This window comes from Mustelus asterias, chromosome 2, assembly GCF_964213995.1.
Source record: "Mustelus asterias chromosome 2, sMusAst1.hap1.1, whole genome shotgun sequence".
In the NCBI taxonomy this organism is placed as follows: domain Eukaryota; kingdom Metazoa; phylum Chordata; class Chondrichthyes; order Carcharhiniformes; family Triakidae; genus Mustelus; species Mustelus asterias.
In genome coordinates, this window is record NC_135802.1 from 120,917,524 (window position 1) to 120,933,833 (window position 16,310).

The window sequence follows — 16,310 nt, forward strand, 5'->3', positions numbered from 1 at the left end:
CCTGTACTTTACAGCCTACCTCTTTTTCTCCTTCTCCCTTTTTAAAAATGGTTCAGTTTTGGAAGTAATTCAGTCCTCTTGCACCACAATAGCCAGAGAGGATCGGAAAATGATGGGCAGAACCTCTTATCAGCATGTCAGCATATAAAAAGCCATTACTTAAAATAATGCATATTTATTTCTGTTACTTTTGCTGATTTTCAATTGCATAATATATATTGATACCTTGATATCCTGAATAAGTTGTTGTGTGGGTGTATCAATGGGTGCTTTGGTGTCAATAACATTCTGGATTGCATTTGCCCACCTCGTCGCCTCATTCAGAAGTTTTGTGTGAAGATGATAGCAATGTTTACGACCATATATGGTCACATTCCAATAACCTGTCAATCAACAACAAATAAATATTAGAAATACAATAGGAAATGTGCAGAGATGTAACTTATTGCTTCTGCGCAATTCAAGTAAAACTCAATTTATGTGGGAAAAAGCAATGGCTCAAGTGCTGTGGAAATGAGTATGTTGGAATTGACAGGTTCTAAAATCACTGTAATATGGAAGGTATAAGGTCTGATTTTACCATTGCATTGCGCCCGTATTCGGGACTGAAAACTTGGTAAAGTCAGTGGGAGGTGAGTAGTACGGTCCATGCCTGCCTCTATGCCAGGTCTCCCTTTACCAAGGCCCTCGGGAACTGTGCCCAAAATGGGCGTGACGGCCATTTAAATGCATTTGCATGCTCCACAAAAGTCTGATTCGAGTGCTCCAGTTAGAGAGGAGCCAGGTGCCTAGCGTCCGACAGCTCTCTGCTTGAGATCGGTGGGGGTGGAGGGAGGGAGAAGGGGGTCCGCTGCCACCCTGCCTGAGATCAGTGGTGGGGGGGGGAAGGGGGGTCAGCTGCCACTCTGCCTGAGATCAGTGGAGGGAATGGGGTGGGGGGGGGGTTCAGCTGCCACGCTGCCTGAGATCAGTGGAGGGAATGGGGCGGGGGGGGGGGGGGGGGGGTTCAGCTGCCACGCTGCCTGAGATCAGTGGGGGGGAAGGGGGGAGGGGCCTGGGATCGGTCTGGGTGGCGGAGGGGGCTGGGGGGGGGATAAGGGCATCAGTAATGTTGTGGGGGGTTGGGTGATGTCTGTGGGGGCCAGGGGGAGGCATTATCTGGCCCGGGAGCGATGTGGCAGGGGAGCCGTATTCTATCATTTTTTTTGTGCATGCGCAGTTGGAGGCACCAATCGGAGCTGCAGGACTTTGGCCGCATTAAGCCCCACCCACAGGCTTGTGCAGTGTGATTTGGAATCGCTGATACTTTTGCAGGCAGAGTGTGTATGAGGCGCCTGAGAACGGGTCTAAAAGTCGGATCTGAAACACTCCCAGTTTCAAGTCCGCCAGCACTTAGAATCAAAATGGTAAAAAAAGGGCCCTTAGAGTTGTACAGTGCAGAAAAGACCCTTTGGTCCATTGAGTCTATGCTAACAATAGTTACCACCATAGTTGAACTAATCCCATTTTCCAGTACTTGTCCCATATCCTTGTGTAGTGTGCAACATATTGCATGCAATCTTCCCAAAATTGCGCAGTGTTGGATCAGGTGAGAAAAGCTGTGTGAAATTCGCTAGCTTCACAGACACCATTTCTCACCTGATTAAACAGCACTTGTGCAATTTCAAAGAGCTGGCGAGGATCACAGTAAGAAGTCTCACAACACCAGGTTAAAGTCCAACAGGTTTATTTGGTAGCAAATACCATAAGCTTTCGGAGCAATGCTCCTTCGTCAGATGGAGTGGTCTCTGTTCTCAAACAGGGCACAGACACAGAAATCAAATTACAGAATACTGATTAGAATGCAAATCTCTACAGCCAGCCAGGTCTTAAATGCACAGACAATGTGGGTGGAGGGAGCATTCAACACAGGTTAAAGAGATGTGTATTGTCTCCAGACAGTACAGCTTGTGAAATTGTGCAAGTCCAGGAGTCAAGCTGCGGGGGTTACTGATAATGTGACATAAATCCAACATCCCGGTTTAGACCGTCCTCATGTGTGCGAAACTTGGCTATCACTTGAGGAAACTTGAGGATCACACACAGTAAGAAGTCTAACAACACCAGGTTAAAGTCCAACAGGTTTATTTGGTAGCAAATGCCACTAGCTTTCGGTTTTGGCGTTTGCTACCAAATAAACCTGTTGGACTTTATCCTGGTGTTGTTAGACTTCTTACTGTGTTTACCCCAGTCCAACGCCGGCATCTCCACATCATGAGGATCACACAGCCAGTTGGAGGGGCAGGGCCGAAACACATTGGCAACACCAGGATTGAGATCAGGGCCCCCTTTTGAAAGGGCATACCCTGCTCAAAATAGACATCAGCTTCCCCTCCCCCAACCCCTTAGACTGACTGAATGGCCTGCTTCCATTCCTATGTTCTCTTTCAATGCAGATTGCCTGTCAATGGTGATGAGAAGCATTTTTTGAATAAAAACCCCCGATCTGCCAATTAAATCAGAGAACTAAAACATGACACAAAAACAAAAAATGCTGGAAAATCTTAGCAGGTCTGACAGCATCTGTGGGAGAGAACAGAGCCAATGTTTCAAGTCTGGATGACCCTTTGTCAGAGCTGAAAACATGACAGCAGATGACATTTCAAAACATTGTTTAAATCATTCTAAACACCGGAATTTAATTAAAATTTACATAGACCTATCAAGTTCACTTTAGGAATGATAAGGGATTGTTTACCGATTTCTTTGAAAATCTTTTCATCAGGCTGCACAACAGAACAGAGACTATTCAGTACCAGGGTTCCGAGCTTGACTATGTTTCTCTCCGAGCTCTTGTAATAATCCAGTGAATTATAGGTCAGTACAAACCAACGCTTCTTCAATTTCAAAGAACTCGATTTCCCACCATTCCTCACTTCTTTATGGAGCCATCCTTACCAAGCACAGAAAAATAGTTCTTTAATTTTGCAGAAAGAGATGTGAAGTACATTTCCTAGTTTTTAAGAAAAAAACTCAATAAAGTTCCAAAATTGTTAAGATTCAACAACCTGTAGATCACAAAAGGGGGAAATTGCAATGACTGCAACTGCTTTCAACAATGGCAAATACTTCACCAAATGTAATCTTATGATGTTAACCAGTTATAAATCTTTCTGAATCTGATTCCTTATAATTCCTTTAATTTCTTCCAAGCCAATTTTCTACTTGGTATCTTGTTTAGGCACACATCCATCAATTAACTCAAATAGATCATTTAATGCATAACTTGGTTGAATTAAACACCTTGGGTGGGATTTTCTGGTGTGCTCTCCCCAAAACCTGAAAACCCTGCCGAGGTCAACGGACCTTTGCATGATCCATCCCCCGCCCACTATGATTCCCACAGCAGACGGGACGGGAAAATCCCCCCACCTGTGTAATGTGAATAGGAAGAGCCATTGTTTTTATAATGTCAATACGGTATTGCACAGCTCTTAATTTCAGGGAATGAAATGGGGACAGGTGAAAGGAGCATCAATCGGAGAACACTTTGGTGGTACAAGAGACATAGAAACATAGAAAAACTACAGCACAAAACAGGCCCTTCGGCCCCACAAGTTGTGCCGAACATATCCCTATCTTTTAGGCCTACCTATAACCCTCCATCCTATTAAGTCCCATGTACTCATCCAGGAGTCTCTTAAAAGACCCTATTGAGTTTGCCTCCACCACCACTGACGGCAGCCAATTCCATTCACCCTCTGTGTGAAAAACTTCCCCCTAACATTTCCCCTGTACCTACCCCCCAGCACCTTAAACCTGTGTCCTCTCGTAGCAGCCATTTCCACCCTGGGAAAAAGCCTCAGAGTCCACCACTCTAATTCAATTAGAGTGAAGGTAGCTGTGGAAAAGGATAAAGATGAAGAAATTCTCAATTTGGGAAAGGTCAACTTTAGTGTGCTTTAGTCATAGTGGGCTTGAAACAGTTCATTGAAGATAAATCAGTGTCAGAATAGTGGACGGCATCCAATATTGAGGGTTCAAAACAAGTATCTTCCCACAAAATGTTGTTACTCCAAAATCCATAAGCTCCTGATTTCAAGGAGCATACAATGGAAGATAAGGCAAAAAGGGGGAAAGCTTATGTCAAATACTGAGAACTCATTACTGCAGAAAGCCTTTAGGAGTGCAGAAAATGTGGGGATACAATTTGAACAATTAGGAAATCATTGGAGGGGGGTGATATGAAAGGATATTGGCAAATTAAATCAAGGAAATTCAAAAATGTTACATTAATACGTACAGATCAGGAGGAAAAAGGGCAGCTCATCTGATAAAAAGATATAAGATTCAAAAAATGTAACTTGGGAGTGAAGGCGGTAGTTGGTGGCCATGGCTCTTAAAGAATACCTAAAGTTGGAGTTCTCCAATGGGATGTGAATCAGTCACTCATTGGGTTTTTTTTAAAAGAGGTGCCCATTTAATTGGCAAGGAGATTGATTTCCTGTCCAAGTAGGGTCAGTGGGTGGACTCTTGAAACTGGAGGGCTCATCAGAGGCCTTCTAGCTTGAGATGAGCATCAGGCGGTAATGCCAGGAAAGTAACAGAGAAGGTGCTTCAACATGGTTTCACCAATTAATTGCAAAGCATTAATTTTAAAAAATGATTCTTGTAGCCAGGCCCCTCTACAGGAAAGCATGTGGAGCTGTTCTTGCACTCAGGCAAGTAGCAAGGACCTCAGCCTGTGCCGGGTACCCATCCCACGAACCTAAGTAGACCCCTGTTGCCACAGGAAACTGGAGGCTGACAGGAAAATTTAATTGGCTTTAATGAATATCTTAACAAGTCTAATCAGCTTATGGAGGCAGGTCGCCCTGCTGACCACAACCCTGCCTCCTCAAAAATGGTAGGTACAGGGAATGGCATCAAAAAAACAGCTGGTGTCATTATTTTTGGGCCCTGTCTGCCTCACTTCCTGCCACCAGAGTGACCTGTAAATTCTGCCCTTGCTGTAATGTACTTTATGTTTGAATAAAATTGTATCACAAACGTCATGAGCACATCTAGAAAACATATCTGATGGTTATAACACTGCCACTTAATGGAGTTCCAAATAGCAAAAGAAAATCAGATTTAATTCTTGAGAGCAAGATAAATTTATAGTATCAAATGATGGATGAATATTACTTTCTTACAAGTTCTTACCTGGGCACATTCTTACCTCTGACAATGAACTCTTGACCTTCCACTCTTGTATCTCCCTTAACCCTTTGCAATAATGTTATCCAATGATGCATCTCCTCTGGTGTATCTGCATTGCAGTGCAAGATGCGATTTGCAGTAATAATCACGAATGAATTGGCTCTGTAATAAAGAATCACTGGTTATGTCTGATGATATTTTGGGTAAATTATCTAGACTAAGATAATGTGCTGGTGTTACAGAAATATAGTCATTTCCACTTTGTTGTTCCAAGGAAGCAGTTTTTCCATTCTCTTTCTTGTCAATAGAATATTTCAAATTTAAAAATCCATATTTATGATAGTTTTCCTAAATACAACTTGAAACACATAGAAATCAATTTATCACGATACAATGATGTTTACAAATGTAGCACAACTCCCATCAGGTCGATAACAATGACAGACATTACATTCATTATATATTCATTATTAAATTAATAGACTACAGTTCAGCCTTCAACACCATTATTTCTACGAGACCCATCTCCAAACTGTGTGCCCTCGGCTCGGCTCCTTCTTCTGCAACTGGATCCTGAATTTCCTATCCCACAGACTGCAGTCAGTAAGGATAGGCAACAACATCTCCTCCATGATCATCCTCAACATCGGGTGCTCCGCAAGGCTGTGTCATCAGTCCCTTACTACTCCTTATACACCTTTGACAGAATGGCCAAATTCCCCTCCAACTCGATTTTTAAGTTTGCTGATGGCACCACTGTTGTGGGATCTCAAACAATGACGAGACACATTACAGGAAAGAGATAGAGAATCTGGTGAACTTGTGCGATGACAATAATCTCTCCCTGAATGTCAATAAAACGAGAGATAGACATCGACTTCGGGAAGCGTAGAGGAGGACACGCCCCTATCTACATCAATGGGGATGAAGTAGAAATGGTTGAGAGCTTCAAGTTTTTAGCTGCCAGATCACCAACATCCTGACCTGGTCCCTCCTTGTGGACGCTATAATTAAGAAAGCCCACCAACGCCTCTACTTTCTCAAGACACTAAGGAAATTTGGCATGTCTGCTACAACTCTCACCAACTTTTACAGATGTTCCATAGAAAGCATTCTTTCCGGTTGTATCACAGCTTGGTATGGCTCCTGCTCTGTCCAAGACTGCAAGAAACTACAAAGGGTTGTGAACAAAGCCCAATTCATCACTCAAACCAGCCTCTCATCCACTGACACTGTCTACATTTCCTGCTGCCTCGGAAAAACAACTAGCATAATCAAGGACTCCACGCACCCTGGACAAACTCTCTTCCACCGGTAAAAAGATACAAAAGTCTGAGGTCATGCTCCAACTGATTCAAAAACAGCTTCTTCCCTGCTGCCATCAGACTTTTGAATGGGCCTACCTTGCATTAAGCTGATCTTTCTTTACACTCTAGCTATGACTGTAACATTATATTCCGCACTCCTTTCCTTCCCTATGTACGGTATGCTTTTTCTGTGACATAGAACCAGAGAACCATAGAAAATTACAGCTCAGAAACAGGCCTTTTGGCCCTTCTTGTCTGTGCCGAACCATTTTTTGCCTAGTCCCACTGACCTGCACTTGGACCATATCCCTCCACACCCCTCTCATCCATGAACCCGTCCAAGTTTTTCTTAAATGTTAAAAGCATTTACCACTTTATATCCGGCAGCTCATTCCACACTTCCACCACTCTCTGTGTGAAGAAGCCCCCCATAATATTCCCTTTAAACTTTTCTCCTTTCACCCTTAACCCATGCCCTCTGGAGTTTTTCTCCCCTAGCCTCAGTGGAAAAAGTCTGCTTGCATTCACTCTATCTATACCCATCAAAATCTTATACACCTCTGTCAAATCTCCCCTCATTCTTCTACGCTCCAGGGAATAAAGTCCCAACCTATTCAATCTCTCTCTGTAACTCAGCTTCTCAAGTCCCAGCAACATCCTTGTGAACCTTCTCTGCACTCTTTCAACCTTATTTCCTGTAACTGGGTGACCAAAACTGTACACAATACTCTAAATTTGGCCTCACCAATGCCTTATATAACCTTGTAAGAGTTTTAACAACACCAGGTTAAAGTCCAACAGGTTTATTTGGTAGCAAATGCCATTAGCTTTCGGAGCGCTGCTCCTTCGTCAGATGGAGTGGAAATCTGCTCTCAAACAGGGCACAGAGACACAAAATCAAGCTACAGAATACTGATTAGAATGCGAATCTCTACAGCCAACCAGGTCTTAAAGATACAGACAATGTGAGTGGAGAGAGCATTAAGCACAGGTTAAAGAGCCGTGTATTGTCTCCAGACAGGACAGCCAGTGAGATTCTGCAAGTCCAGGAGGCAAGCTGTGGGGGTTACTGATAGTGTGACATAAATCCAAGATCCCGGTTTAGGCTGTCCTCATGTGTGCGGAACTTGGCTGTCAGTTTCTGCTCAGTGACTCTGCGCTGTCGTGTGTCGTGAAGGCTGCCTTGGAGAACACTTACCCGAAGATCAGAAGCTGAATGCCCGTGACCGCTGAAGTGCTCCCCCACAGGAAGAGAACAGTCTTGCCTGGTGATTGTCGAGCGGTGTTCATTCATCCGTTGTCGTAGCGTCTGCATGGTTTCCCCAATGTACCATGCCTCGGGACATCCTTTCCTGCAGCGTATCAGATAGACAACGTTGGCCGAGTTGCAAGAGTAGGTACCATATACCTGGTAGATGGTGTTCTCACGTGAGATGATGGCATCCGTGTCGATGATCTGGCACGTCTTGCAGAGGTTGCTGTGGCAGTGTTGTGTGGTGTCGTGGTCACTGTTCTCCTGAAGGCTGGGTAGTTTGCTGCGGACAATGGTCAGTTTTTTTTTTTAACTGGTCGGTGCAACATCGTGGGCCGAAGGGCCTGTTCTGCGCTGTAATGTTCTATGTTCTATGTTCTATGTTTGAGGTTGTGCGGTTGTTTGAAGGCAAGAAGTGGGGGTGTGGGGATGGCCTTGGCGAGATGTTCATCTTCATCAATGACATGTTGAAGGCTCCGGAGGAGATGCCGTAGCTTCAGTGAAAGCTAATGGCATTTGCTACCAAATAAACCTGTTGGACTTTAACCTGGTGTTGTTAAAACTCTTACTGTGTTTACCCCAGTCCAACGCCGGCATCTCCACATCATTATATAACCTTACCATAACACTCCAACTTTTATACTTGAAACTCCGATTTATAAAGGCCAATGTACCAAAGGCACTCTTTATGACCCTATCCACCTGTGACGTCACTTTTAGGGAATTCTGTACCTGTATTCCCTGATCCCTCTGTTCAACTGCACTCTTCAGAGTCCTACCATTTACCCTGTACATTCTACTTTGGTTTGTCCTTCCAAAGTGCAATATCTCACACTTGTCTGCGTTAAATTCCATTTGCCATTTTTCAGCCCATTTTTCTAGTTGGTCCAAATCCCTCTGCAAGCTTTGAAAACCTTCCTCACTGTCCACTACACCTCCAATCTTTGTATCATCAGCAAATTTGCTGATCCAATTTACCACATTATCATCCAGATCATTGATATAGATGACAAACAACAATGGACCCAACACCGATCCCTGCGGCACACCACTAGTCACAGGCCTCCACTTGGAGAAGCAATCCTCCACAACCACTCTCTGGCTTCTTCCATTGAGCCAGTGTCTAATCCAATTTACTACCTCCCCATGTATACCTAGCGACTGAACCTTCCTAACTAACCTCCCATGAGGGACCTTGTCAAAGGCCTTGCTGAAATCCAGGTAGACAACATCCACCGCCTTCCCTTCATCCACTTTCCTGGTAACCTCCTCGAAAAACTCTAATAGATTGGTCAAACATGACCTACCATGCACAAAGCCATGTTGACTCTCCCTAATAAGTCCCTGTCTATCCAAATATTTGTAGATCCTATCCCTTATCACACCTTCCAATAACTTGCCCACCACCGACGTCGAACTTACTGGCCTATAATTTCCCAGATTTCTTTTGGAATTTTTTTTAAACAACGGAACAACATGAGCCACCCTCCAATCATCCGGCACCTCCCCCGTGAATACTGACATTTTAAATATGTCTGCCAGGGCCCCTGCAAGTTCAGCACTAGCTTCCCTCAAGGTCCGTGGGAATACCCTGTCCGACATGTGACATGTTGACATGTGACGATAATAAATCAAATCAAAACTAAGGTTAATTGACATATAACCAATCTACCAGTAAACCCAAGCAAAGGACATGACCGGCGGCACGGTAGCACAGTGGTTAGCACAGCTCCAGGGTCCTGGGTTCGATTCCCGGCTTGGGTCACTGTCTGTGTGGAGTTTGCACATTCTCCTCGTGTCTGCGTGGGTTTCCTCCGGGTGCTCCGGTTTCCTCCCACAGTCCAAAGATGTGCGGATTAGGTTGATTGGCCAGGTTAAAAATTGCCCCTTAGAATCCTGGGATGTGTAGGTTAGAGGGATTAGCGGGTAAAATATGTGGGGGTAGGGCCTGGGTGGGATTGTGGTCGGTGCAGACTTGATGGGCCGAATGGCCTCCTTCTGCACTGTAGGGTTTCTATGATTCTATAAAATAGCAATGGTTTAACAGCTAGGTTTCACTTTCCATTCTGTGATTTCAGCTGAGTTGCAGCCAGTGGGAGACCACCAGGTTTCCCATCCACAGTGACAGGTCTGGCAGCTGTGGCTACACTTCTGTACAAATTCAGAAGGCACCTTCGCCGCCTTCCTCCTATACTGGCAGTGTCCATCTTTCCTGGCCGTCTGGAACCTTGGCTGCTCCCATTGGCTCTCCCGCCTTTGGAACCCACTGTCCCTAATTGGAGTAGAATCCCTGCAGTGGTCTCCTAATTGGCTGACTCTAGGAAGAGTGTGCAGGCTGGCGAGATTCTCAGACCATCAGGGACAGGACCTGCCTCAGTTTCCCATGGAAGAATTCTCTCAAAAACAGGAATATTCTGCTCAATGACAATCCTGAAAATCAAGTGAAATTTGCTGGGAAAGAGAAATGAACAATTACCTGTCAGGACAATCAGAAGCACAGACTGATTCGATCATACCTACATCCAATGTACCCTAGACAAAAATATAAATTGAATATAAATAGAGTGAACACAAGTTGACTTGGATATGAACATTGTAAATAACACTTCTATAACCTTAGATTCAAATTGTTTTACAATATGCATCAAAATCTTTAATTCATTCTTTGAGCTCAGTTTATTCATGAGATTCCCCTGATCCTATTCCCACCAAACTGATCACCCAATTTCCCTGCCTGGCCCCGAGGGACAGGGGGCATTGTGGGGCTGATATAAAACAGGGAACTGCAGGCTCTTTAGTCTAACATCTGTCAATGAGAAAATGCTGGAACTCATTATTAAGGATGTTTTGCAGGACATTTAAAAAATCAAAATACAGTCAGCATCAGCATTGTTTTGTGAAAGGGAAATCATGTTTGACAAATTTATTAGGGATATTTGAGGTTGTAATAAGCAGGCTGGACAAAGGTGAACCAAAATATATCATGTATTTGGATTTCCAAAGGCATTTGATAAGGTGCCTCATAAAAGGTTCTGAAGAAGAATCATATTGGACTTAAAATGTTTCTCCATAAATGCTTCCACAGCTGCTGAGATTTTCCAGCATTTCCTGTTTCTATTTAAGAGCTCACTGTGTTGGGAGTGATGTATTAGCATGGATTGAGAATTGGTAACCAATGGGAAACAGAGTTGGGATAAAGGAGCCAATTTCAGGTTGGCAAACTGTGGATTGCCACAGGAATCAGACATGGGTCTCAATTCCTTACGATCTACATTAATGGCTTGGACTCCAACTGTATTGTAGCCAAATACAAAGTTAGGAGGGAAAGCAAGCGGAGAGGAGGACACACGGATACAAAGAGACTGGAAAGAGATATAGACAGCTTAAATGAGAGGGCAAAAATTTGGCAGGTAGAGTAAAATGTGAGGCTATCACTTTGATATAAAGCGTAAAAGAAATAGAATATCACTTAAATGGAGAGGCACTGTAGAATGCTGTGTTACAGAAGGACAAGGATGCTCTTGTACATGAATCACAAGATTTTAGCATGCTGGTACAGCAAGAAAATCCTTTCTACAGACTACAGATCACGAACCCACTCAGGTCAACCTATAACACAGACTACGCTGAGAGACTTTGCCGTCGCACCTCTCTCACCCTCCTCAACCACCTCATACACCAACTCTACAGCAAACGCCGCAGCCTGGAAACCAAGATCGAATCCATATTCTCAACTTGCGCTCAGGATGCAGACCAGCTGCGAAACTCTGCCAAGCAGACGAGACAAAGGAACTTCACCATCTACATGCACACCAAGAACAGGAAACTTGAGAAACTCGGCATCACCACCAGCAGCAACCAAGCCTCCCCCGGTACCACAGTAGAAAACAGTACCACTGCAGGGGAGTCCATTGTCAACTTGTCCGACTACACACTTCAACCAGCTGAAATCGAAGTTCTCAGCCGAGGGCTTAATTTTTGCCCCACCACCAAAATAGACCCCATCAGTCTCGCAGCAGACACAGAGGAATTCATCAGGCGAATGAGGCTGCGGGAGTTCTTCCACAAACCCCAAGAGGCCAACAACGAACACAATGAGACAGCCAATGAACCGGAACAGCCGACAGAGAGATCCGCAGTGCATCCGAAGAGGAAAGAGTCGAATTGGACTCCTCCGGAAGGCCGCTGCCCTCGACTTGACATGTATGCCCAAGCCGTCAGGAGGTGCGTCAACACCAAATTCATCAGCCGCACTCACAAGACAGCCCCGAACATCACCCAAGCACAACGCAACGCCATCCACGCTCTCAAGACCAACCGCAACATTGTCATCAAACCAGCAGACAAAGGAGGGGCCATCGTCATACTGAACAGAACGGATTACTGCAAAGAAGTGTACCGACAACTCAACAACGAGGAACACTACAGACAGTTACCTGCAGATCCGACCAAAGAACACACCCGTCAACTCAACACTCTGATCAAGACCTTTGATCCGGACCTTCAGAACACCCTCCGTGCTCTCATCCCACGTACTCCCCGCGTTGGAGATCTCTACTGCCTCCCGAAGATACACAAGGCAAACACACCCGGCCGTCCCATCGTATCGGGCAATGGGACCCTGTGCGAGAACCTCTCCAGCTATGTCGAGGGCATCCTGAAACCCATTGTACAAAGAACCCCCAGCTTTTGTCGCGACACGATGGACTTCCTACAGAAACTCGGCACACATGGAGCAGTTGAACCAGGAGCGCTCCTCGTCACAATGGATGTCTCGGCACTCTACACCAGCATCCCCCACGATGATGGCATTGCTGCAACGGCCTCAGTGCTCAGCGCCAACAACTGCCAGTTTCCAGATGCAATTTTACAACTCATCCGCTTCATCCTGGACCACAATATCTTCACCTTCAACAACCAGTTCTTCATCCAGACACACGGAACAGCCATGGGGACCAAATTCGCACCTCAATATGCCAACATCTTCATGCACAGGTTCGAACAAGACTTCTTCACCGCACGGGACCTTCAACCGATGCTATACACTAGATACATCGATGACATTTTCTTCCTTTGGACTCATGGTGAACAATCACTGAAACAACTCTATGATGACATCAACAAGTTCCATCCCACCATCAGACTCACCATGGACTACTCTCCGGAATCGGTTGCATTCTTGGACACGCGCATCTCCATTAAGGACGGTCACCTCAGCACCTCACTGTACCGCAAGCCCACGGATAACCTCACGATGCTCCACTTCTCCAGCTTCCACCCTAAACACGTTAAAGAAGCCATCCCCTACGGACAAGCCCTCCGTATACACAGGATCTGCTTGGATGAGGAGGATCGCAACAGACACCTCCAGACGCTGAAAGATGCCCTCATAAGAACAGGATATGGCGCTAGACTCATTGATCAACAGTTCCAACGCGCCACAGCGAAAAACCGCACCGACCTCCTCAGAAGACAAACACGGGACACAGTGGACAGAGTACCCTTCGTTGTCCAGTACTTCCCCGGAGCGGAGAAGCTACGGCATCTCCTCCGGAGCCTTCAACATGTCATTGATGAAGACGAACATCTCGCCAAGGCCATCCCCACACCCCCACTTCTTGCCTTCAAACAACCGCACAACCTCAAACAGACCATTGTCCGCAGCAAACTACCCAGCCTTCAGGAGAACAGTGACCAAGACACCACACAACCCTGCCACAGCAACCTCTGCAAGACGTGCCGGATCATCGACACAGATGCCATCATCTCACGTGAGAACACCATCCACCAGGTACACGGTACATACTCTTGCAACTCGGCCAACGTTGTCTACCTGATACGCTGCAAGAAAGGATGTCCCGAGGCATGGTACATTGGGGAAACTATGCAGACGCTGCGACAACGGATGAATGAACACCGCTCGACAATCACCAGGCAAAACTGTTCTCTTCCTGTTGGGGAACACTTCAGCGGTCACGGGCATTCGGCCTCTGATATTCGGGTAAGCGTTCTCCAAGGCGGCCTTCGCGACACACGACAGCGCAGAGTCGCTGAGCAGAAACTGATAGCCAAGTTCCGCACACACAAGGACGGCCTCAACCGGGATATTGGGTTCATGTCACACTATCTGTAACCCCCACAGTTGCGTGGACCTGCAGAGTTTCACTGGCTGTCTTGTCTGGAGACAATACACATCTTTTTAGCCTGTCTTGATGCTCTCTCCACTCCCATTGTTTTGTTTCTTAAAGACTGGATTAGTTGTAAGTATTCGCATTCCAACCATTATTCATGTAAATTGAGTCTGTGTCTTTATAAGTTCTGTTTGTGAACAGAATTCCCACTCACCTGAAGAAGGGGCTTAGAGCCTCGAAAGCTTGTGTGGCTTTTGCTACCAAATAAACCTGTTGGACTTTAACCTGGTGTTGTTAAACTTCTTACTGTATTCAATTCTAATAGCCAGAGAATCCGTTGCAATGGCTTCCTTTCCGGCTCTTACATCTCTACCTTAGTGTCCTTCCTCCAAGATCTAAACTTCAACTCCTCCTATTTCTCATTTACTTGCTGCCCCTTGGAAACGTCATCTGAAGCAACAGAACTAGTTTTCAGATACATGCTGATGACACTCAGTTCTACCCTACCACCACCTTTCTTGACTTCTCCACTGTTGCTAAGTTATCATGTGGAGATGCCAGCGTTGGACTGGGGTAAGCACAGTAAGAAGTCTCACAACACTAGGTTAAAGTCCAACAGGTTTATTTGGTAGCTTGTGGCTTGTGCTACCAAATAAACCTGTTCGACTTTAACCTGGTGTTGTGAGACTTCTTACTGTGCTAAATTATCAGACAGCTTATCTGACAGAGTGGTAGATGAGCAGAAATTTCCTCCAATTAAATATTGGGAAGAAGCCAACTGTATTTTGTCCCTCGCTCCAAAAGCTGTTCCCTATCTATCGACTCCATCCCTCCGACAACAATCTGAGATTATGAAGGGTGGAATTTAAGTTGGAATCTATGTGGAAAAAGTCGAAGCTGGAGATAGAGGCTAAGGAAGGAAATGTGATTTGGAAGCAGGTGTTTTCTTAAAACATGTCTATCAAACACAGGAAGGGAACTAGAAAACAAAGAAGGTGAACAATATAGCAGAGACCTCTGTAAAGCTCTGATCCACTTCTCAGTCACCCCCGACACTGCCTGCCTTACCTACAGAACCCTTCCAGGAAAATGCAGGAAATGCAACACCTCTTCCATTTACCTCTTTCATTCTCACCATCCAAGTCCCTAAACATTCCTTCCACATGAATCAGCGATTTAGATGTACTTCTTTCAATTTGTTCAGAAGACTTCCTCTACACTGGGGAAGCCAAACACAGACTGGGTGACTGCTTTGCAGGATGCTTCCTTTCAGTCTGCAAGCGTGATTCTCAAGATTCCAGTCATCTATCATTTTGATTCTTCACTCCACTCCCACTCTGACCCCTCTATCCTTTGGCCTTCTACTGTTCCAATGAAACTCAACATAAGCTCAAGAAACAGCACCTCACATTCACCAAAACATTTAAAAACCTTCCAGATTCAATTAGTTGAACAATTTCAGATCGTAATCTCTGACCCCAATTTTTTTGTTTTTTTCAATAGCATGCATTTGTGAGGATTCTGCTCTTTCGTTTACATGTCCTCTAAACCCTAAATTGCTTCATTGCTTGTTCCATTACTATTGCTTTTAGCCTTGTACAACCATCCTTTTTGTCATATAATCTTGCTCATCTTCCACCCTGTCACAAACCTTCCCTTTTGTTCTTTCCTCTCTTTCTTGCCATTGATTACAAACTGTTACATCTCTAAGTAGTCCCAGTTCTAACAAAGGGTCCTTGACTTGAAACATTAACTGCTTCTCTCTCCAGATGCTGGTAGACACACTGTTCCTAATATTTTCTGTTTTTATCTCAGGTTTCCAATATCTGCAGTATTTTGCTCATGTAAACATTTCATGGAAGCATTTATCCTGCTTTGAAAAGGGAGCACCAACTGAACCAATAATAATTTAATTATTAATACTCTTGGATACAAGGTGTTTGGGAAGGAAAGAGAGGTGGAAGGACGGCGGTATTGACTGAGCAGGACATTGGAGTTGGAGAAAGAGGATGTCCCAAAGGAGTCAAGGACAGAATCTAATTGGCTTGAGCTAAGGAATAAAAAAGGTACAATTACATTGCTTAATGCAGTCTATAGACCATCAACAAGCGGGAAAGATGTGGAAGATCAAATTTGCAAGGCAATTACAGAGAAGTGCTATAATTACAGAGTAGTTATAATTAAAGTTAATTATTTGATTATAGACTGGGGTAGTAGTAGTGTAAACAGTGTGCAAGAGTTCCTAGAGTATGTTCAGGGAAATTTTTTACCTCAGCATATTTCCTGTCGAACAAGGAAAGAAAAGATTTCTGGACTTTGTTCTTGGGAATGAGTGAGGGCAATGGATCAAGTGTCTGTCTGGAAACATTTAGGAGGCAGTAACCATTGTATCATAAGGTTTAGGTCGGCAAGGAGCAATCCAGGGTAACAATAATTAAT

At 44.8% G+C, this 16,310-nt stretch overlaps 1 protein-coding gene across 1 annotated transcript in view; it reads right to left on the minus strand.

Moving 5' to 3' along the window:
- The window catches only part of myo10 (myosin X), a 443,782-nt gene that overhangs the window by 27,654 nt on the left and 399,818 nt on the right, over nt 1–16,310 (minus strand). Inside the window, exons 30-33 of the mRNA XM_078240784.1 lie at nt 10,217–10,272; nt 5,201–5,343; nt 2,738–2,932; nt 226–383 (exon numbers count right to left, since the gene is read on the minus strand). Coding sequence (XP_078096910.1) covers nt 226–383; nt 2,738–2,932; nt 5,201–5,343; nt 10,217–10,272 — 552 coding nt within the window. The remainder of the gene's footprint in view (nt 1–225; nt 384–2,737; nt 2,933–5,200; nt 5,344–10,216; nt 10,273–16,310) is intronic.